This window comes from Panicum virgatum, chromosome 1K (assembly GCF_016808335.1).
Source record: "Panicum virgatum strain AP13 chromosome 1K, P.virgatum_v5, whole genome shotgun sequence".
NCBI classification, from domain to species: domain Eukaryota; kingdom Viridiplantae; phylum Streptophyta; class Magnoliopsida; order Poales; family Poaceae; genus Panicum; species Panicum virgatum.
The window spans coordinates 50,309,419-50,332,394 of NC_053136.1; the positions used below are offsets into that span (position 1 = coordinate 50,309,419).

Here is a 22,976-nt window from a genome sequence, read left to right on the forward strand (position 1 = left end):
GGAAACTACTCCTCCTACAATCACAGAAGCCCAAGTCACTACCAAGGAGGATCTACCCGCTCCTCCCCCACCCCCAGTAGTGACCGTCACCGTCCAACTAGATAAGCAGCATCCAGCTAAAGATCTCTACGAACGTCGTCGCCAGCTCAACCAGAAGAGGGCGTTCACGCGTCATTGTCTTGCTAACAGCCTACAGGAACAGTAAGGCGACAACTACGACTACTCCAACTGCGACCTTCGCAGTGTGATCAACGTTGGGCGCGATGCGCTCAACATCTTCATCTCAAGGAGAAAGGAATGGGAGGAAGTCGAGGCATATAGCCCTTCTTCCAACTACCGCATCCCCCCAACGGCTTCCGCATCCTTCAAGAAGCACAAGCCGGCAACCTTCAGTACCCGTCCTCAGGGTAAACCACGCGCCCAGCATCAAGCTGAATCGTCTCAGAACGGAAACATGATCAACAAAGTACTGCCACGCAAGTGCTTTATCCACTCAAAGAGCTCTCACACGATCTTCCAGTGTGACTCACTCCGCAAGGCCCTTGGGGCACCTCTCCTGAAGAAGACCCCACCAATAAATCTAGTGGACCTCTGCATCGACTAGCTCTACCCCAAATCTAGTCGACCCCCATATCGACTAGTACTATCTTCGAATAAGTTTTATTCGGTTATGAAAACCGTTGCTCACGTCCAACAAGCAAGGGGTAAGTCTTAAGAGTCAGAGTCTGTCACTTTACAGTTATTGTAATTTCGACAAATCCAAGTAAAATTGATTTCTCCTATATCAACTACTTCGACCAATACCCCACTTCGAAAGTCTTGCTCAGCATTAGAGCAGCTATCGAGTAGTTTTTATGGTTCTCACTCGAGTGCTTTTTTGATATTTATGTCTTGGACAACCCGATGGGAGTACCAATAAGCGTACGGTTTGACGATGCAGAAGTGCAAACTAAAAAATGGATGTACAGAAGAGGCGCCCGAATGGATGCTACTTTTCAATAGCAGGACGAACCCGAATTTCATTGAGCAACGAAATTACAGAGGTTCAGCAGCGTTCAGTTTTGAGCAAAATAAAAAATTACAGCTTGATGAACAGCACGAGCTGTGGCATGTGAGCTTATGTAATGTAATCTGTTCCTTCAACATTGGTCACTTTCTTGGCGACAAGTTTACTTCAAAAAACTTTCTTGGCGACAAATCCTTGCTGATCTTTATCAGTTCGTACAGCTTGAGTGTATTATAACGCGTAGCCGCGTGGGACACAGACGGAGAGCAGGAGGCATCTTGGTCCCTTAAATTTCTTTGTCCTGGCCTGTTTGTCTTTGCGAATTTTTCTTCCTCTTTCATGGCTTTCCACGATGGTTTCCTGTCCTTTTTCCTCTGTTTCCACTTTCCAGTACGCAAACACTGCATCATGAAGCGAATCGGCTGCGGTTGCTTCGCCTGCAAGCGCCTCTGGCCCTACCCCTCTATACAGTCATCACCAGTCAAGTCAATGCTCTAGCCAGTATGAGTGGAAGCAGGAATCTTCAGAATCCCAGGGATGCTTTCGTCACGAGCTACTCGTACTAGCATGCCAATTTGCTGACATGGAGCTACGGGCGTTAAAAAAAATAAAAAATGCTTGCCACTCGTCCTTGTTCTATGCAGAGGTTTTGGCTTTGGATCAGGGACTGCTGCTCGTTGCCTTTTCGTTGTCGATCTTGCATTGGTGGAAACACGCTACAGGCAGCGCGGCCATCATGTCCTCGATCGTCTACGGTTGCAAATGGGCGACAAAAGCTTGTTTCAAGTGGACCCCACTCTTCTGGTTTTCCTTTTGGAATAAGATTCGACTTCTTCCCAAAAATTTGTTAGACTATCCGCACTCGTCGTCCTCTAAATTCATCTACTAAAAGAATATTTTCATTCTGATCATCGAGATTCTCTACTATATTCTCAGTTTCGCTGCACACATTCATCCTCTATATTTCTATTCTATATCCCGGTCATTACCACTTTCTACTCAAATCAACTCTACCCATGCTTTCGATAGAGGCTGACGAGTAGGACCCACCCCTCCACTCCATCTCCAAACGCCGTCTCTCTCTCCACCCTCTCCATTTCCTCTCTGCTCGGCGCCGTGCCCACAATGGCGGCGCCTCCTGCAGCCTCCCTTCGCCAGCGCAAGGGTCGCTGGTGGCGCTACAGCTCGACACCGAGGCCAGCGCCCTATGGGCATGCTGCGGCGCGCGGTGGCGCAGCGGGAAGCTGTGTAGCGGCGGCTCTTAGTGGCACAGGCGGCCCGGAGCGGCGGCGTTCCGGCCAATTGGCCGGCGAACGCGAGGAAGTAGGGAGAGCATGAGCATCATGGGGGCGAGGGAAACCTATTTCTATACCTAGCTCGAGCGGAGAGAAGGTGAGGGTAGATTGTCGACGTGGAGGTGAAGCTCGGGCGGTAATGGAGGGTGGCGGTCGGGGAACCCTCAATTCCTGACGAGGTGGGGGTCAGGGCTGTGGTTGGAGGGGTTGGGGATGGAGCTATAGAGGTCAGTGAGCCTCAAGCGCGGTGGATTTGAAATCCATGGAGGGAATCAAGCGTATTTTGCCGGAGAAGGCAAGTTGCTCGAGCTCTGTTCTGCCCTGCTCGGCGGGCGGCATGGCGGGCGAGCTGGAGTAGGGACAGGCCCGGCGGCGTGTGGCGGCGCGCCGGCGAGCGTGTACGGAGGCGGCCCGCGGCGCTCGCTCGCTCGTGGCCGCGGCGGCGGCGGGCATTGCGCGCGGGGGCGGGCTTGGGCGTGGCGAGGCGGCATGTGGCCGCGGCGGTGGCAAGCGGCGCGCGCGGGGACGGGCCTGGGCGCGGCGAGGCAGCGGCGGGCGCCTAAGCTCGGCTGCCGGCGGCCCCTCCTCTTCTCCTCTCTTTCTTTGTCCATGGCGCGGCCCTCCTCCGTTGTCCTCGCGCGCCAGTGGCTTGTCGGCGCGGTGGTGGACAGCTCGCGCGCCTGGCGCCATTCTGGCTCACACAAGGCCATCCTCGCGCTCGTCCGAGCGGCGGGCCGCGGTGTGGCGAAGGACGGGCGGAGGGAGCGGGGCCGTCCTGGCACTGCCCGCCGTGGCCGGAGACGGCGCGCCGTGCACCCTCCGCCGGGAGGCCATGGCCCTCGGGCGCCGCGGCGTACAGGGCCAGCGGTGGCGCCGGCGCTCTCGGGGAGCAGCGGAGGCGATTGGGGGCGGACCGGCGCGTGGTGGCGGGCGGGCCTACGCCACGTCACAGCGATACCATGATCCTCGACCTTCACTAGGAATTGCGGACGGAGCGGCGAACGGGAAGATACATGGCAGCTCCCAGTACGCCGCTGCAGCGTTTTCATCCGCTAAACGCTACTGGCGGACGGTTTGCCGTCCCCCAGTGCGAATAGCCTTAGGTTTGTTACCAAGAATATATTTTCTAAAAAAAAGGATCTTTCGAGGGAGAATGCACAATAAATTTACTCGTACGTTCTATTTGTTTGAGCGACTACAAGTCTACAAACAACCCATCCATCCTAATAAGTTTCAAGACTGAACTTAGGTGAAAAGTGAAAAAACATAAATGAAAACTAAATATGAATATTCATGTACAAAATGTTACAGATATGCCAAAGTTTCAAATCAACTCGGTGGTCTATTATAAGGCTAAAACCTTAGAGAAACACAATCTCCCATCCCATATACAACATACTTTAGCAGTTTTTAGAAATGTCTTAGCTTGCTCTGCTTCACACATTTTCCCCCATCCTTTAGATAGCCTTACCCATTTCAGCCCTATATCTAATCACTTCTCTATTCAAGCATATCACATGACTATACATCATTTTTGGCAATAAACTTTCCATGATCTTTTAAAGTAGGCATGTCACTCTATAATATTTAGGAACAAGTCCATTTTATCCCCCTGAACTTGTCAAGGAGTCCAGATTACCCCCCTGAACTACAATACCGGATATAGAACCCCCCTCAACTATCAAAATCGGACAAATCACCCTCCTACATTGTATGGAGACGGTTTCCCACGGTGGGCCCCACCTATCAGCCTCTCATCTCTCTCTTTCTCTTTCCCCCGAGCTCTCCTTGCCTGCCTCTCTCGCCGCCTGAGCTCTCCTCGTCGCCACGCTCACCGCTGCTCGAGCTCTTCTCCTCACCGCGCTCGCCCCGCCACCTGAGCAGCGGAGGACCTCTTCCTTTCTTCTTCTTTCCCAGCCAAGACAGAGCAGCTCCCGCTCGCCGGCAAAATTCGGTGGCCACACTCCACCTCCGGTCGATTCCTCTCATCCACGGCACCATAACCTTCCTATCTCCATCCATGACCAAGCCCTTGGCGCAACCGAGCACAACCTCGACGGGAATCACGGATCTTGCGATCCCCGTTGCCGCCGGTCATCCGAGCTCCGCCCGCCATTGAACTCCTTCCCGTGGGGAGCTCGTGTCGCCGCTGGGGGAGCAGGCGCGGTTGCCCGCGAGGACTTCGCGCCGTCAGCTGTGAGGACCTCCTTGAGCCAGGCAGGCTCGAGCCCTCCGCGTCTGCCTCTCCCGCCGCCGCCGGTTCCTCCCACCGCCTGAGCTCTCCTCGTCGCCGCGCTCGCTACTGCTCGAGCTTCGGGGCGACGCAAGAGGACTTGGGCCCGGCGGCGGAGCTCGAGAGGGGGGGAGGGGCACTCCGGCAGCAGGGGAGGCAGAGAAAAAGGAAAGAGAGATATGAGAGGCTGACAGGTGGGGCCCACGGGGGGAAACCACCTCCACACAGTGAAGGGGGGGTGATTTGTCCGGTTTTGATAGTTGAGGGGTTCTATACCCGGTATTGTAGTTCAGGGGGTAATCCAGACTCCTTGACAAGTTCAGGGGATGAAATGGACTTGTTCCTAATATTTATCCAACTCTATAATATTTATCCATGGTTGTTCTTGTATATGTGACCTCCCAGACATCAGGTCCGTCTCAATGGGGTTTCCATATAGAATTTCATAATATTAAATATTATTAATTTTACTAACATGATAAAGAAAAAGAATGATGAAGTTTCATAAAATATAAGGAGAGTTTCATCACCATAAAATCTATCTGTCACAGTTACCTAGTTAAAATCTAGATAACTGTGTCCATAAATTTTTCACTGAAACTGGCCTCAGCATGGTGCTAGGAACAAAATCGACGGTGGTGCTACAACTTCCGCGGCCCTATCCGAGGGATTGTTTGGTTTCAGAGGCTAAACTTTAGTTCATGTCACATCAAAGAGAATCTTAATATTAAGAAGTATTAAATAAAGGTTAATTATAAAACTATAGTATTAAGAAGTATTAAATAAAGGTTAATTATAAAACTATCTGCAGACCTTGGGGCTAAACTGCGAGACGAATCTAATGAGATATATTAATTCATGATTAGTGAACAGTTATTGTAGCGTTACTGTAGCAAATTATGAATTAATTGGGCTCATTAGATTCGTCTCGCAAATTAGCGCTCAACTATAAAAAAAATATAAATATATTTTATTTGATACTTCAAAATAGTAAGATTTCTTTTAATATAACAGAGACTTAAAAAAAGTCCGTGGAACCAAACAACATCCAATTCATCCCTAAACCACCGGGCCCACCGTCCCGTCAGCTTTTAAATGTTACGTGCACATTGACCGACTCCGCCACAAGTCTCCCTCCGCAGTCCGCACAGCACTCCTTCCATTGTTGTTGGCGACAAAAAAAATAAAAAAAGAAGAAGACCATCGCGCTCTAATCGGCGGGCAGCGCAACCGAAGCAAGGTGCGATCTCTTGCGCTACCTCCCCACTTCCCGTCCCGGCCGCCTCCGGCTCGCCGGAGAGCGCGCGGGGTGGCGGATTCTCTCCTCTCCCTCTTTGTGGGTGCGTGTCTTCAGTCTGCACTGGGTGTTGCAAAAAATTTAGGTTGCGCCTGCTAGTAACCGGTGGATTTGTTGCGGCGCTGCGTGCCTTTTCCGACCTTCCAGGTGGCGCCAGGAGGGTGATCTGGCGGTAATGCCTGGTTTTTCGGTGGAGGTTTAGTCGGGGGAGGAAGGCTTTTAGGAGGTTTAAGTGGAGGTTTTTCAGCTTCGAGAGGTGCTAATAATATATGTGAATGTGATGACCCTTTGTAATTTTTTTTTCCTTTTTAGAAATTTCACAATTTATTTTTGAGGAGGATTGAATGTGGTGAAGGAAGCAGTGTAGAAGTTGGGGGTTATGCACGTGTCTGATCTCTGATGGTGATCAATGATCGTTTTGTTTGGTGAAAACTTTATTTCTGCGAACGAAATATGATCTGCTGATCAGTTACAACTTACAAGAGTGGTGTCTGTTTGTTTTTGTTTACTGAAGAGGGGGCTTTCCGTGTTTGGTTCCCTCGCCATGTTTATGCTACTGCATTGCCATTATTTAGGTTCCTGAGGGGAACATGAGACACTTTAATTTTGTAAGATATAATTATGTCCAATATGGAAGCAGATACCCAATTATCCAAATATGCAGATTCCCAGGATCACTAAATTCCAGTAAACCAGCGAGGATTTTGCACGCTTATGTTTCTGCTTTTCATATCTCCTTGTTTGCTTAATGTAGAATCTACAAGGAGTAAGAGACAAGTAAAATATGTGGTTCCTGAAGACTAGGTTGACTTATATATCCAGAGCTACGTGTCCTTCCTAATGACTAATTGATTTTATCACAACTTTTGTTGTTGCAGTTGTGATATGCACCATGGGCAGGACTATTCAGGTGTCAGGATTTGCATTAACTGACAGTGCCGAGTATGTCAAGGATTTTTTGGAGCGAATTGCCGGCACTGGAACCATCTATGCTCTCAAGCTCAGGCATCCAAAGAACATCACTGCAACCTCAAAGGCGTTTGCTATAGTTCAGTTCCAGACACAGGAAAGTGCTTCATTGGTAGAAAATATGGCCCAAAGAAATGTTCTCCGGAGTGGACGCTTTTACCTGAAAGTCAGACCTGCTGATCGTGACATTGTTCCAAGACCAAGAATTGCAATGTTTTCTCTGGATGACGCAGTGCTGCATTTGGGTTGCTTGGTTAAGGAAAACATTCTATCTGGCCTTTTCAGTGCAAGGAATGTTTCAGTTCAATTTGGATTTGATATGAAAAAGATTTACTTTTACCTCTCCTACAACCTTATTAAATATAAACTTGAACTTTCTTATGAGAGTATATGGGAGATGCAGCTTCATCGTCCACCTGCTTATAGGTCACGGACAAAGTTCCTTTTGTTTCAGGTTGGTTTCTTGTACGATGCACCTTTATTGGACATTTTGACAGCATTTTTTTTAGGTTCTACCGTCTTAATCCTCTGAAACATACAGAACTAAGTGATGTATGCATTACTGAGTACAAGAATGGGCTATTTCTTATGTCTATCTTATCTTGTACATCTCTGGTTTTCTTTGTACAAGTCTATAAATTGTACACCTTTTCATTTAAGCAACCTTTTTCTTTTTATGGCTATATATATATCTTTTCTGACTACAATAATGAACTGCATTACCGACTAATTGATGAGTTATTTCTTACCAATAATGTGTCGCATTTTCCTTTTATTCTTGGTATGAACTGCACACCTTTTTCATTCAGGCAACCTTTTCTTATGGCTCTATCCTTTCTAGTATACTGGGAAATCCAGTCAACATAGATAATGTTTAGCATATTTCTAATTCCTAACATTACACCCATCCAATCGGTGACACACCATGGTAGTCACTTGTCAGTTATCAATTTTTCAGCTACCTAGAAATGCTGCTATTTGGTGAAAGTTTTGAGCTTTAGAGTTCAGATGTACTCAAACCTTTTATCATGTTTCAGGTTCAAGCAGCCCCTAAAATTTATGAATTGCTACCGCGCCGTTCAGGTCTTATGTATGAGGATCCTTTCTTTAACTGGTTTAGGGATGACACAGATGAACAATGGACCAGGACAATTGATTTTACTCCATCAGCTAGCATCGGCCAATCATCTATTTTCTGTCTGGAGGTGCCACAACAGTGTGAGCTCCCAAACATTGCTGACTACTTTGTTTACTATAAAGAGCACAATCTTGACTTTGAATGTCAGAAAGGGTATTCATATTCATGTGGTAACTACTTCGTTCCAATTGTGAAATCTCCTGATTATATAGAGGTCCCTTATGAGATACTCTTCAAAGTCAATAATTTGGTTCAGAATGGGACACTCAGTGGACCAACAGTTGATGACAACTTCTTCCGTTATGTTAGCCCAAAATTTATACCTATTGACCATATAAAGCGCGCACTTTTAAAGATGTCATATCTGAAAAGCACCTGTTTGAATCCAACAAATTGGTTATCTGTGCAATACTCAAGAATCCGGAAATTACGATATGCACTGCAAAAATCATCTAATATTTCTCTGGATGATGGATTGGTTTATGTCCACAGGGTGCAAGTTACCCCTGCTAAAGTATATTTTTATGGACCTGAGATAAATGTCTCCAATCGTGTTGTACGGCATTTCTCTGCTGATTTAGATAACTTCCTTCGGATTTCATTTGTTGATGAGGACTGCGAGAAGCTTCGTTCAGTTGATTTGTCACCTCGTTCAGCTTTTGGAAATGATGCAAGGAGAACTGCTCTGTATAATAGAGTTCTTTCAGTCCTTTCAAATGGCATCAGTATTGGTGACAAGCACTTCGAGTTTCTTGCCTTTTCCTCAAGCCAGCTCCGAGATAACTCTGCATGGATGTTTGCTTCTCGGCCAGGATTGACTGCGAGTGACATCAGGAAGTGGATGGGGGACTTTCGCAATATCAGAAATGTGGCAAAATATGCTGCGAGGCTTGGTCAATCTTTTAGTTCCTCGACAGAAACTTTAAAGGTACACAAGTATGAGGTGGAAGAAATTCCAGATATAACAAATGGCACGAAGTACATATTCTCTGATGGAGTTGGAAAGATCTCAGCTAATTTTGCACTGGAGGTGGCTATGAAGTGCAAATTGAAACGTTTTGCTCCTTCAGTTTTTCAGATAAGGTATGGTGGTTACAAAGGTGTCGTCGCTGTTGATCCAAGATCGAATCGTAAGCTTTCTTTGAGAAAAAGCATGTCAAAGTTCCAGTCTGAAAATATCACTCTCGATGTCCTCGCATACAGCAAGTACCAGCCGTGTTACCTGAATCGACAGTTGATTACTCTTCTCACAACACTCGGAGTTAGTGGTAATGTCTTTGAACTAAAGCAGGAGGAAGCTGTCAGGCAGTTGAACAGAATGGTAACTGAACCACAAGCTGCTAGCGAAGCAATTGAACTTATGCCCATGGGAGAAGTAACCAATGTGGTTAAAGAATTGTTGTTGTGTGGCTACCAGCCCGATCATGAACCATATCTTTCCATGCTGCTACAAACTTTTAGAGCATCCAAGCTGCTAGAACTGAAAACAAAGTCAAGAATATTAATCAAGCATGGGCGGGCAATGATGGGATGCTTGGATGAAACCCGCACACTGAATTATGGCCAGGTATTCATTCAAGCTTCTTACTGTGCAGATGACCATCGCAAATTTGTTGTAACAGGAAAAGTAGTCGTAGCCAAAAATCCCTGCCTCCACCCCGGTGATGTACGGGTTCTCCATGCTGTCGATGTTCCTGATCTGCACCACATGTTTGACTGTGTTGTCTTTCCACAACTGGGACCAAGGCAAGTATTTTAACAATTTATTGTCACGTTTTTTAGTAATTTTCAACAAGCTTTTTTTCTTGGGACATGTTCATTCTTGGTTTCATACGTTTCATCACTAGAAATCTTTTGAATGAAACTGCATGCCAAGTTAAAAGTTTTAGATTGCTTAACCTTTTCATTAGTTAGTTTGGTATTACTTATTGATATGATGCTGTCCATTTATGGCTTATGTGGATGCTAATCCTTGCACTATGACCTTTCTTCTCTAAACCTTGTTTTTTAAAAATAACTCTAGACCTGTTTCAAATTCTGGTATTCATGGATGCAGGCCACACCCTAATGAGTGTTCAGGAAGTGATCTTGATGGGGACATATATTTTGTTTCTTGGGACCAGTCTCTGATTCCACGTCGCATGGTGGATCCTATGGACTATACTCCAGCGCCTGCAGAAACCTTAGATCATGATGTTACAATTGAGGTAGTTTTTAATTTAAAACCATTCATCTTCCATGGCGTTATTGCTAACAGTTGAATCTGTTTTCATCAATGCTATCATTATGTTGTGTGTTGGTCTATGAGTTGCTTTCGCACTGTTCTGGTTCTCATTCTTCTGAACAATAAAGTATTTAGTTGCAGTTCTCAGAGTTTAATTTTCTGTGCTCGAGGTGCAGTTATATTCAAATAGACAGAATCATCTTCAGCTCGTGAACAATCTCATATCAGGCTTCAAAATGATCGATCTTGTTATATTGTGCAGGAAATAGAGGAGTATTTCACAAACTACATAGTTAATGAGAGTCTGGGGATTATTGCCAATGCACATGTGGTCTTTGCAGATAAAGAACCTCTGAAGGCTGAAAGTGAGCCATGTAAAGAACTGGCCAAGCTCTTCTCTATAGCTGTTGATTTCCCAAAGACTGGAGTCCCAGCTCTGATTCCGCCTGAACTACATGTCAAGGAGTATCCTGATTTTATGGAAAAGCTCGACAAAGTCACCTATGAATCGACTGGTGTGATCGGGAAGCTCTACAGGGAAATAAAGAAGCACACACCTCACATAAAGCACTTTACAAGGGATGTGGCAAGACGGTCTTATGACACTGATTTGATTGTTGATGGCTATGAGGATTACATTTCTGACGCTATAGAGTATAAGGAAGAGTACGATTTCAAGTTGGGTAATCTTATGGACCACTATGGCATAAAAAGTGAAGCTGAGATAATCAGTGGATGTATACTTAAGATGGCAAAGAATTTCACCAAGAGCAGTGATGCTGATGCAATAAGACTGGCAGTGAGATCTTTGAGGAAAGAAGCTAGGTCATGGTTCAACGAGATGAGCACAGGCGAGGATGGAATTGGTCAAGATGCCATAGAGGCCAAGGCCTCAGCTTGGTATCATGTTACTTATCACCCACAGTACTGGGGCAGCTACAATGAAGGATTCGATCGACCACATCTTATCAGCTTTCCATGGTGCGTATACGATAGGCTTTTATGCATCAAGCAGAGGAGAAATTTCCTCCGGAAGATGGAGCCTGATTTGGCATCCCTCCTGAATAATATGAATCAGAACTTAAGATTCCATTGAGCAATTGCCAGCAGGTTTGCTATTGTACATACTGCAATCAGTATGTTAATTGTAGTGCGTGAATGGTCCGATGGATCAAGGAGGGCAAACTGCTACAAGCTGACGTCTAGTGACCTGGAACTTTTGTGTGCTATCGTTTCACTAGATGCTTGCAGCTTGATTTGCATTGGAACCTTGATTCATTTCTTGCCTTTTGCTGAAATTTGTAAAGTTTATACCTTTTCTTAGTATGATTAACTGCAGGTGTGTTGCTTATGAATGTTTTTAACGTTCATGATTCTGTTATCGGGTCAAATAGCGTTCCCAGTCCAGTAACAATAGTGTATCTGTGCCCTGGTTCTGCAACAATGTTTGGTTGCCAGTCATGTCATACGTTCTGTTCATAGATTTTTAGTATCTTACAACTTACAAGGGTTGCACCGAACTGCATGGAACTTCCATTAACAAAAATAAAATGATACATCTCGTTTGCAATGTTAATTTGCTACCTTGCAGCAACATTCACAGTGCTCTTACCAGAACCTAACATGAAAGAATGGTTGCAAAACAAAAAGGCAAAACAAGATGAGTGTTCTTACAGTTGGTTAGTTTTGGGCATCAGAAAACTGTACAATCTCTAGATGCGCGTCAGGAAGCCGGGGCAAGCAAGGAAAACTTGACGTGCAGCGAGATCCTCCCGTTGTCGACGTCGAGCCTTGCGCCGGTGACGAGCCAGTACCCGGGGCTGTCCTGCGGCCCCATGGTCACCTGGGAGGTGTCCACGAGCCGCAGCATCCTCTGGGCGGCCACCGGCACCGGCGGCCCGCCGGCGAACACGCCGGAGTCGATGTTGAGGCCCTCCGGTTGACCCTGCTGCTGCCTGTCCTTCTGCAAGCCGCCGCTGCCACCGCCGGAAGACCCCGCGGCGGACACGCTCGCCGAGAGGAAGCTCGACTTCCCGGACAGCCTCGCCGCGCCGCGCGCCCACCTGGACTGCACGACGGCGCAGCCGGGGAGCTCGGCGTAGAGGAGGCCGAGGTGCAGGACGTCGGTGCCGTCGTGCGCCGCGACGTGGAGCCGCGCGCCCGTCACGACCCAGGCCGCGCGCCGGCCGCGGTGGTCGCCGGCGCCCCGCCACCCGGGGTCGTACTTGAACGGCGCGGTGGATACGCGTGCGAACATCCGCCACTGGACCGGCTCGTAGAAGCGGTCGTCGGAGTCCGCCTCCGACCCTCGCCACGCCAGCGGTGGCTTGTCGTGGCGCGCGGCGGCGAGGAACGTCGGGGTGGTCGACAGGTGCTGCAGGTGGACGGCTAACCTGATGCATGAGGACCACCACATTGTAAGCAGGTGCGGAACCGGGACCTTGAACAACGCGCACGGTAATCTCAACCGCGCAGTTTTCGCGGCTTTCGCCGGCGCTGGAGGGGAAGGGGCGGGGGGCGGAGCCACGTTATGGCCTGTGGGTGCGGCCGCACCCAGCAAAAAATTACAATCTCTTATCACTTTTATTTTTTTTATCATGTTTGCTTGAATATCATACATATGCTATGAAGTGCCGCACCCCCTCTGCTGATCTCTAGCTCCGCCCCTGGGAAGGGGGGAGCCACGAGCGAGGAGCACGAAGGATCGCAGGCAGCATAGGGACTATTTCATTTTGAAAAATACGTAGGTTGTTTAATGCAAAGAGAAAAATCTAGTTTATGCTCACGAACTACTATAAAAAAACAACAACTGATTTTCAATTTCATCTACGAAACCGAATAACAGAGACCATTCAACTGTTGAAATTGGACAAATTTGGCTGTTGAAATTGGACAAATTTGGCTCTTAGGTGATTTTGAAGGTGGTTTCACATTTTGCGAGAATAAAAAATATTCAAATTATAAGTAATTCATTTTAAATAAAAAAAATACGAAATGGTAATAAAGTTTTCTAAAAATATAACATATCTATTGACACAATACTTGTCAGTTATTTAGATTCAATTTTTTATATTCATAATATTTAGTTGCTTGTAGTCATGCCTATTATTTTTGAATAACTAAAATATAAAGCAATAATAGATATGTTACATTTTTAGAAAAAATATGGTACTAGTTTTATATTTTTCTGATTTAAAATGAATTAGTTTTGATTTTTAGATCTAATTAGAATTTTTTTATTTTAGAAAAATACAAAACCATCTTACAAACCATCCTACAAGCCAAATTTGTCCAGTTTTGATAGTTGGATAGTCTATGTTATCCGATTTTGTAGTTGAAGATTGAAAATCGAATTTTGCGATAATTCGATGGTGTAAACCGAACTTTTTCCTAATGCAGAACATTGGATCGCGAGTATTAATCGCAATCCGATTTAGGGGGCATATGAAAATATTTGGATTGAAGTAGGAGTGTTTTTGCAAATTATTGGATCGCGAGTAGCATTCAAAATAAAATACTCGTACTCCCGTAGTAAGCAAGCAAACTGTCTTACCGGTTGTGTTTCTTGCCTTCCAGGTGCAGCCGCATCCCAGTGACAGGCAATTTAGGAACAATCACCTGCAGTTTGTCAGTGATCATGTCATCTTTCAAAGAAACGAGTGTTCATTTCACTGGTTTAGAAGCCTGCAAATTCCTGACTAGAAGCTGCTAGCATTGCATTGGGTACGGGTTCCTCACCTGGCTTGAGCTGACATAGAGCTTGGAACCCAGCGGGCTGAAATGCAGCGCCGGGCTGGAGCCCTGCCGGTGGGAGCACGGGCCGAGGGGCAGCTCGCCGAGCACCGGCGCCCACATCTTGTGATGCTGGAAATCCAGGAAGTACTTGAGGTCAGCGACAGGAGGCTTATCTGTAAGTAACAATCATTTCGACTGTCATTTCTCTTGTTAGTTGTTACTATGCGTCGCTTAAGATAAACTACTAGCACTCTTGACTGATGTTTGATGGCCATTTGTCTGAGCCAAATGTGTTTACGGCAATGGCGTTCTTACATCTGAGGTAGAGGTTGATGGCGTGCGAGAGGTAGCCGGCGCCGGCGACGCCCTTGATGAGGGAGGTGATGGGCACGGCCTTGACGTTGATCAGGTCGGGCATCGCCGGCACGGTGTGGAGCCACTCCGAGTGGCTGCTCACCGTCGTGTTGCCTCCCCTCTTGGAGTATATCACGGTCACGCCCTGAAAAAGAAAAAAACAATTTAAAACCTTAGCAAACCCCTCTCTGCCTGCTTTGATCAAAAGATTGTAGCAGTTGCTAGTACCTCTTTGGAAGATACCAGAGTGGTGATCCCTGCCTGAAGCCGCTGCTGTGCTACCTGGGCGTCGAACACGTTGAAGGCCTCTGGCATCTGACACCATTTCAGTGTTTCACCGATTATTTTTAGCACATTCAGTGTCAGAATTCTACTGCAGTAATTTTGGAAAAAAAATATTCTACTGCAGCAACTGCTACTTAATCTGAACCTTGTACTTGTCTTTGGCCTTGCCGCGCAGGGGAGGCATGGCGCAGGCACCGGTGAAGAGCTGGTCGCCGAGCCTGTCCAGATGCTCCTTGATCTCCGACGGCGACAGCGCCGACGACTTGTCCTGCTTCACGTACACCACGTCCTGGCCGCCCATGCTCAGCCCCACGACCACATGTGTCCCGTACTTCTCGATGAACCTGCACATACACCCACCGGATCGGATCAAGTCGGTAACGCCCATAAGATAAGTGTCAGTGTCAGCGTCAGCGAGTTCAGAGTCTGAAAGCTACGCGTCTGCCTGATTCTTCAAATCAGGCAATGCCGAACCTGTCGGCGTGTTCGATGGGAGTTCAGACTTGTTCAAATTCAACAATGACGGACAAACAAATTTAAGAAAGAAAAAAAAGGGAGACCTGTGTGTGTGTATGTACAGGTCAGAACATGATGCGTATTCAATCAGCTGAAGAGCTAGCTTTCTCCATTCTAAAAGCAATTGCATGTAATGAACCGTGTTGTTTATAATTTATAGAGCTATAAAATACCCTGTCCCAGTTTGTTGCAGCGGATCCTGGACGTTGGACATCTGAACTGCTTGGTGCTTTCAGTTACTGACTCACTCAACTTCCCTCCAGAATCCAGACCTTGAACGAGTCCAAGTCCTGCAGATGCTCTTCTAGCGTGTGACGTGGAGCCGTGGAGGTTTGGAAAGGTGATCGAAAAACACTTACTGTTGAAGCCAAGCAAGTCTACGCCGTCGTTCCGCAGGCGGCGTGTAGCCTTTTCAAGCTCTGTCCATATCACAGCTGTTTCGTCCTCGGACGTACTTGCATGGCGACACCAACGTTTCAGGACAGCCGTTACCCGCGACAGCCGCCGCCCGCCGCCGTAACGCGTTGTGAACAGGATTCTTGGTCGGGAATCTCCAGAAGCAGCAGTCTCGGGGCTCATCAGTTTTAAGTTTTAACCTGTTCGTGGTGTGAACTTACTGTTTTGTAGCGATGCTAGCTCCGTTCTTGATCGGCGGCAGTCCGAATCACGGCCGCAAGAACTTTGCCAACGCGGCAGGACTGAACCGTCAGTCGGCAGCTTAGTCGTTGCCGCTCGAAATCAAAATTGCTTCGAGTTCAACACACCCGGAACCATTCGCATCGACTTGCTGGCACTGATGAATAAGCGACTTCCATCCCCTCCTTTTCAAGATATTTAGGTAGAAATAGGAGACACTGACAGTACAAGTGTTTTTAGGTAGAAATAGGAGACACTGACAGTAGAAATAGGGAAAAAAACAAAGCTCAGCTCATAAAATTTACTGTGACGCAGAGCTGTTAATTTTGCGTACGAACCTTGCGATGGCGGCGGGGTCCCAGGCGGCCGGGACGTCCCGGAGGACGTGGTCGGCGAGCGCGAGCGGGCGGCGGTCGAGGCGGAGGTCGAAGAGGGAGATGAAGTAGCCGTCCATGGCGAGGCATTTGGTGGCGGCGGCGTCCTGCGCCCAGGCGCGGCTGTCCAGGTCGAAGCACGCGTTGAAGAGCCCCGACGGGATCTTCCCCTCCACCGAGCTCCGCTGGTTGAACAGCTCCGACATCTGCAGCATTCTATGATTCTCTATGAACTCCATCAACATTTTCTTTTTCTTTTTCTTTTTTAAAAAAACAGGATGCAGAGGAAGATGAACTGGATGATCTCTACGGCTCTCTTCCTGGGTCAAAGTCAAACGAGGCATCGTCCAATCCGACGTGCAATAATTTATATATGGAGGACTCCTAACTTACACGGAATTTGATTCGATCAAAAAGACATGGAACGCTTAGTTTACGATCAGGACCACCTGGGCAAAATGTATACTGAAATAAGAAGGAAGAATATGTTTGACTCTCCCATATTAATATTTCACTATTTTTCTCTCTCTTTCTGGCTGGTGATATTCCACTCAACTGCAGACAGTTGACACGGACAGTGCACCACAATTAGGATAATGATCGTGTTTCACCCTCCAAATTGCTAAACATAAGTTGATGATTGCTTCTGTACGTGAGATCACGTAGATTTGCTCAAAGTCCACTCAACACATTTAGGGGGACAAAAAAATATCTCTACCGACCCTAAATGTTTTGAATCACTTGTGGAATTTGCAATTTTGTGTCCCCATTTTAGTGAATTTATCTGACACCTGAATGCTCTAATAAGAATTAGCTCTCATGAAATTAGTTTCTATATTCTGTAATATGCCTGCAATTAGCTCTAATAAGAAACGAGATTCAGGACTGAGGACTGAAGATAGCCAGAGACAAAATCAGTGGAAACTCAACCAAAGTTTCAAAACTGCTAACTTCTAATTGAACATCACGCTCTCAGTCTGGACGACAGGTACTCGTTTGTTGGTAGGCTGCTACTGGTTGACTATATAGGCCATTGCTTGTGCCAGCGACATGTTGCTAGTACATGCTGTGAGGATGTCAAGGACTTTGTTCTTGGTGTCAGACAAATCAAACGATGATCTCTTTCTATTTATTTTTTTTGGCCTTATTTTTTGTTTTGGAAATGAGGTTGCTTGTTCTTGTGGTGTGAATCATGAGTCATGAGTGGTTGTTATATATATGGGCAGAGGAATGGGTAGGGAGAGGACTAGAGGAGACATGAGTGGCGATGCTAGTGGGAACTAATGAATTTCCTTGGTGTGCTTACCAAAAGGGTTGAGTTTGACTGACGGCGTGGTGTTTGCCTTGGGATAATTTTCAGTTTTGAGTTTTAACCCTTGTCAGACGGCACTTGGAAGGCACCAAGCTAGGGTTGTTGGCCGAGTATGAAACGGGACTTTATAGGAAACATCAGGCTAGCCCTATTTCCGTTTATGAAGATGTTTTAGCTCAAAGTTACCAGAAACCTGAACATAGGATGTGAACTTGACTTCTCCGAGAGACTGAATCTGAGTACCTGTCGTCCTGCCCAACAGATCAATGCCGTGTAGCTCGCAATTGCAGCATGTTCGCCAGTTACGCGAGTGCTGCACTAAACAAACGAGTATTGGTGAAGACTTGAAGTTGGACCTGACTTGAGGTTGAGGCCAGCATGTCCTCAGAGGCTCAGACATCACCGTGGTACACACTCAAGAGACCCCGTACTGGACTTCAAGTCTCCAAGCTTACCAGGTCAAGTCCAGATATTCCTCAGCTCAATGTTGCGAGTTCGTGTTCACATGAAAAGTGCATTGCACAATGCTACCGGTTGTCACCGTTCAGGCGTTCACAAATCACCAGACGCTGAAAACAACATGTGAAGTTCTCATGACTTGTTCTATAGGGTTCAGATCCATGTACAGATGAGGATTACATGCTTGGGTATGACATTCTGGTATGCTAAATTTATTTAACAGAATGAAGCAAAATGTTTTACAGTGTTTCCTCAAACACGATGAACGCGGTTTAGTCACAAGTTGAAGTATGCTGGGAAGGATGGGGTCATGGGGGGTATCATGGAGATGCGTCAGTTGGATACCATGCTTTCGGTCTCCTTGACGAACCCATCCCCTGTCCAGTCCTTGTCTGATTGAAGGCCCTTCTTGATGGCCTTCCTCTGCTTGATAGCCTCCTGTTGCCTGTGAACCAAATCTGTGTGTGTTGTGAAGTACGGGAGCGAGGCCCTGAGATGATGCGAAGACCGGTTTTAGTTTATGCTATTCAACAAAAACAGAAAAGCAGAAAACAACAGCATGGTTGTCTTCAACTTGGAAAGGGGCAGCCCAGGTATTTTCTATAAGTGGTGCGCATATCTAGCACTGAACTAATGATGCTTCTGAGAAGCTTCCTAGTGACAACAGAGTAAAAGGAGCTCAAATTGTCAAGGAATCAATCATCACATCAGTACACAAGACTTCGTTCCACTTCCACAGCATTCACACAGAGTAGGCCCAGGGATGCAAACCAGGGCAGAAGGAATGTTTCTATAGGACCCATACTTAAGTTAGGACTTGATTGTTACGAATTCCTTGTTTAATGATTATGTTCCACCCATTTACACCGCATCATTTTCTCTTTCTGGAAAGGGCCAGTCTTTTCTAGGACTTAAGGGGCGCCTTCGTTAAAGAACTCACCTTCCACTTAGTAACAACATGTAGCCGCAAAAGATTACAAAGGAAGCAAAAGACGCATAGCCATTAGTCCTGAGCATTTAGTTTTACTATGGAGGGCCCTGCACCCTCATGTTGATGATTTACTGATAAAAGTTTATTGCATGCTTTAGTGATGATTGGAAGAATGGGGCAAATAGTTGAAATTTGAAAGGTATGAGTGACACAGAGGATGTACAACAAAAAGTAATTCCTCCAGTTGGTTTTAAACACAATATCAAACACTATAATCATGATATGAGAAGTGGTTGCATACCCTCGAAACTCTTCAATTGATGAAAAGTTGTGCTCTCTCATGAAATCCTGCAATTCTGCGCAAAGCTTCTTCACAAGGGGATAACCATGCATCATAACGCCGGTGCATACCTGTGATTTATGATTGTCAGTCATGGTTAGATAATTGCCAGGGTATGCAAGGTGATAACTGTGAAAGTGCTGTTTGTTAAATAAACAATACAACTCAGCACCATGTGCGGAAGAAGCCATGAGTATGCATGGTAAAAGAACTAGGAATATTGCTCCCCAGATTAGGAGGCAAATACACTGTTTATCGTTTTAAAGTTCACCTGTACTGTATCTGCACCGAGAAGAATAAACTCAGCAGCGTCATTGCCAGTCTCAACTCCACCAATTGCAGAGAGAGACTGTCCATCAGCAAATTCTTCTTTCATCATCCTTGCTATCTGCATGACTTTAGCAAGTGCTATAGGGTGTACAGCTCTCGCAGAATAACCCCCAGGTGTAGAATAACTGCGAAACAAAATGATGTTTCAACTTTGTAACAAATAAATGAGCATGCTACAAAAAATAACTCAGGGAATTGAATCTAACCCTTCCACGCAAGGTTCTGGACGCAGCGTTTTGAGATTAATCCCCATGACACTCATAATTGTGTTAATGGCAGAAACTCCTTCGCATCCAGACTTAAGAGCTATTCTTGCAGGCTGCAAAAATGTCAAGTCAAGATGGGGGGAAAATGAATTCTAATACTTCGAAAAATGAAATAAGAAAAAATCTTACTTAGAAATCTAATGTCCAGTTCAGTAAAGTACTAGGGTAACATTGGGAAATCGGTAAACATAATATGATTTCAGGGGCTCAGACCTTTGTGTGAGGTAGAAAAGGATGATAAAACTATTTCCAGGGAGATAAGTTAGCTGCTACATATGTTGCTTCATTTACAGAAATGGGGGCAGAACTCACAACTTGATATAATCCAAAAACCATAAAAGATGTAACAGAAAAAACAGTACATATAAAGCACATTACTTATTTCTAATCAGATTTGTTCTGGTCTTCTGGAGGATCAACAAAAGTTAAATCAGAGAATCAAACTACTTATAATTGAAAACAAGCCAACGACGTGAAACAATTTAGGGGGGTAAATAATAACTTAGGAATGCCATTAGTTGTTGTCTTGTTGACACAGGTCAACAAATAGCATGTGATTTGCACCAATGCATACGGACATAAATTAGACTGACCTGTGTAATATCTGTAATGTTAGGAGTCATCTTTGCCCAAACAGGCACAGTGGCCTTCTCATTTATCCAACCACAAACTTCCTCTAGCAAATCACAGTCTTGTCCCACAGCAGCACCCATTTTTCTCTCTGGCATGCCATGTGGACATGAGAAATTAATCTCAAGAGCATCCTAACAGAAACAAATATCAGTTGCATTCCATTATGATCAAGTATGCAGATGCACCAAAAATAAACAAGTGAAGAAAGGTACCACTCCAGACTCTTCAACACGTTCAATAAGCTCATGCCATGCAGCTTTGTTGTACTCCTCCATAATTGAGCCAATGAGTATCCTGTCAGGATATTCTTTCTTCAACTGCTTGAACTCATTCAGCATGGTCTCCAGAGGCCTGTCACTGATGAGTTCAATGTTCTGCCATCCAATGATGCGTCCCATGGCAGCTCCATTTGGTTCCGCCCGAAGCTTTGCATAACGAGGAGTCACATTGATAACTTTTTCAGCATCCAAAGACACCTAAAAATCATGCCAAAACAGCAATGCTTATGATGTTAAGATATCAAAGGAACAGATTGGTGGTGAAGTGATGACTACACAGATGTAGTGCAGAGTGGAACCAACAAAGTTAAAGTCATGAACTCATGATTGAGAAGGTCCAATCCGACGCAGAACTGGACTAGCAGAGTGAAAATTTCTCATATTTACTAGTAGCTATGAAGGATGCAAGATTGATATGAAAAACTTGGCTATCCAACCCCAAATGCAGGTCAATAAATTACCGGGGAACAATGTGTTAGTTATGTTTCACAGAAATGGCTTATCTTAGTCATTAGGAGTCCTGGACAAGTGATATACGTCAGTAGTACAGTGTGGAAAAAATGCACAAAATGTATATGCTACAGCCAATTCTCTGATCACACGCGACTAGCAGAATAGCAGTTTCTCTGCATTGTCCGATTTTATCAGCTGCTGTCAATTCTCACCTGTGCACTCATCACAGGATTTGTCCCCACAATGAAACTAACGTGATCAGCACATCCATGGTTCCACGGTTAGATTTCGCACAACCAGCCACACTGGGCACTACCCCCCACTTGTTCGACATTAACCTAAGAGCGAGCACAAATTCAGTAGTTCTCAGCGACCTAGAATTGGTCCCCGCTGTACGTCCCACCCCAAATGGGGATCATACGGCCAGACGGCAATGGCGTCAGCTCCTTACGTGATCGAAGCAATTTAACACTGAATTTCTCAGCAACGGCCCCACAGATCGTACTCAAGTGCACCGCGATGCCGACGGATTCAGACCGAAAAAAAGGGTGCCAGCTTCGTGACGCAACCACGCGCAGGTGAGCCACCGGAGCCACCGGGAAGGGGAGGAGTGAGAGGGAGAGCGACTCACGGTCTTGGCGATGACGGCGCCCCAGCCCTCGTCGAAGGCGCGCTTCATGACGGTGTAGTTGGTGCCCGGCGGCCCCGACCCGATCACGAACGGGTTGGGCATCTGCAGCCCGTTCACGCGCACCGAGAGGTCGGGCTCGCCGGCGGCCGTGGCGCGGACGGGCGTCGCCCGCTGCCGCCCCGGCAGCCGGCGCTGCTGCAGCGGCGACGGCGAGGCGCGAGCGCGAAGCGTCATCAGCGACTCCATGGTGCGGTGGTTTTGGCTCTTCCGCGGGGGGTTCCTTTCTTCCGATAAGAATCTGTGGGAGTATCACGGATGAGGGGGAAAGGCACGCCCATTTTTATAGCGCCAGATAAAGGAGCTTTGTTTAGGCGCACGCACAATTACCATTTCAGTTACCTAGGCGATTATGGGATAAGGAAAACCAGAGAGCGACTGTGGTCATGACTCAGCTCACGGTGTCGTGTTCTGATCAGATGCCGTTCCTTTGCTGGAGCACCGTACCTATTTTTCTTAAATTTCAATGGATTTTAGTTTTGAAAGAAGCCCATTGATTCAGTTTGCATTTGTCATCATGCAAACAACAGGGCCTTACACAATGCGAGATGACGATTAAAGATAACAGCTGCTAAGCTACATCTTCTCTTTACGTTTTCCAACGACCTTTTTTGTGGATACACGCCTCTGACTTGTGAGAGTTATCGGTTCTGTAGCCTGTGGAGGAAAATCGCGAGTTTGCGATTGCGACAATGTAATTAAAAATGGTAGCATGATTTGACAAGAAAGAAAATCTACTGCCGTGTGAATGAGAGACGACGTTAACAGCAACAAAGATTCTCGACGGTGGTGGTTAACCGCACTGGGCGAGAGCCTGATTAGAATATTTCGGCCGTGGCCTGGGATCACGTCCAAACTGGCGGGTGATAATGGGCCGGTGGCTTCGTTGTCCTGCGCTGGCGCCGCGGCAAGCAACGCACCGCGAGCGGAGACACCCCATCTGTCGCTTGCTCCCGGCAGGATGTGTGCCACGCGTTCCATGCAGTAGTAGACCCCACAACTGCTCAAGAATTAATTTGAGCTGCTCCAGCCTACATGAAGCAGAACGAGCACTTTCACCCCCAAGTTGGCCCTGTTTAGTTCGCGAAAATATTTAGATTTTGACACTGTAACATTTTCGTTGTTATTTGACAATTAATATTCAATTATTGATTAATAAAATTTAAAAAATTCGTCTCGTGCTAATCAGTTAGACCGTGTAATTAGTTATTTTTTTCAATTACA

At 46.3% G+C, this 22,976-nt stretch overlaps 3 protein-coding genes across 6 annotated transcripts; 1 reads left to right on the plus strand and 2 right to left on the minus strand.

The window, feature by feature from the left end:
- Positions 1–5,663: 5,663 nt before the first annotated feature.
- Positions 5,664–11,628, plus strand: LOC120641083 (probable RNA-dependent RNA polymerase 1). Of its 2 annotated transcripts, none has more exons than XM_039917042.1 (5): positions 5,664–5,774; positions 6,710–7,254; positions 7,838–9,684; positions 9,995–10,145; positions 10,425–11,628. In XM_039917042.1, exons 2-5 carry the CDS (start codon positions 6,724–6,726, stop codon positions 11,256–11,258), a joined length of 3,363 nt encoding a protein of 1,120 aa, XP_039772976.1. In that variant the 5' UTR covers positions 5,664–5,774; positions 6,710–6,723; the 3' UTR covers positions 11,259–11,628. The 2 variants fall into 2 exon arrangements, with proteins under 2 accessions (XP_039772976.1, XP_039772982.1); XM_039917048.1 differs by having other exon boundaries at positions 5,737–5,874.
- Positions 11,629–11,672: 44 nt separating this feature from the next.
- LOC120641094 (MACPF domain-containing protein At1g14780-like) lies at positions 11,673–16,306 on the minus strand. 3 transcript variants are annotated; one of them, XM_039917078.1, is made up of 8 exons: positions 15,412–16,016; positions 15,226–15,342; positions 14,682–14,880; positions 14,480–14,566; positions 14,213–14,396; positions 13,901–14,070; positions 13,716–13,780; positions 11,673–12,555 (listed from the first exon to the last, which is right to left on the minus strand). In XM_039917078.1, the coding sequence occupies exons 2-8, from the start codon at positions 15,264–15,266 to the stop codon at positions 11,886–11,888; spliced, it is 1,416 nt and encodes a 471-aa protein (XP_039773012.1). In that variant the 5' UTR covers positions 15,267–15,342; positions 15,412–16,016; the 3' UTR covers positions 11,673–11,885. The 3 variants fall into 3 exon arrangements, with proteins under 3 accessions (XP_039773012.1, XP_039772995.1, XP_039773003.1); XM_039917061.1 differs by lacking the exons at positions 15,226–15,342; positions 15,412–16,016 and adding an exon at positions 16,027–16,306; XM_039917069.1 differs by having other exon boundaries at positions 15,226–16,016.
- Positions 16,307–17,941: 1,635 nt separating this feature from the next.
- On the minus strand, positions 17,942–22,036 carry LOC120641111 (dihydropyrimidine dehydrogenase (NADP(+)), chloroplastic-like). Its single transcript, XM_039917089.1, has 7 exons — positions 21,696–22,036; positions 20,546–20,809; positions 20,294–20,464; positions 19,641–19,753; positions 19,376–19,559; positions 19,066–19,175; positions 17,942–18,323 (listed from the first exon to the last, which is right to left on the minus strand). The coding sequence occupies exons 1-7, from the start codon at positions 21,939–21,941 to the stop codon at positions 18,167–18,169; spliced, it is 1,245 nt and encodes a 414-aa protein (XP_039773023.1). The 5' UTR covers positions 21,942–22,036; the 3' UTR covers positions 17,942–18,166.
- Between the last annotated feature and the right edge of the window lie 940 nt (positions 22,037–22,976).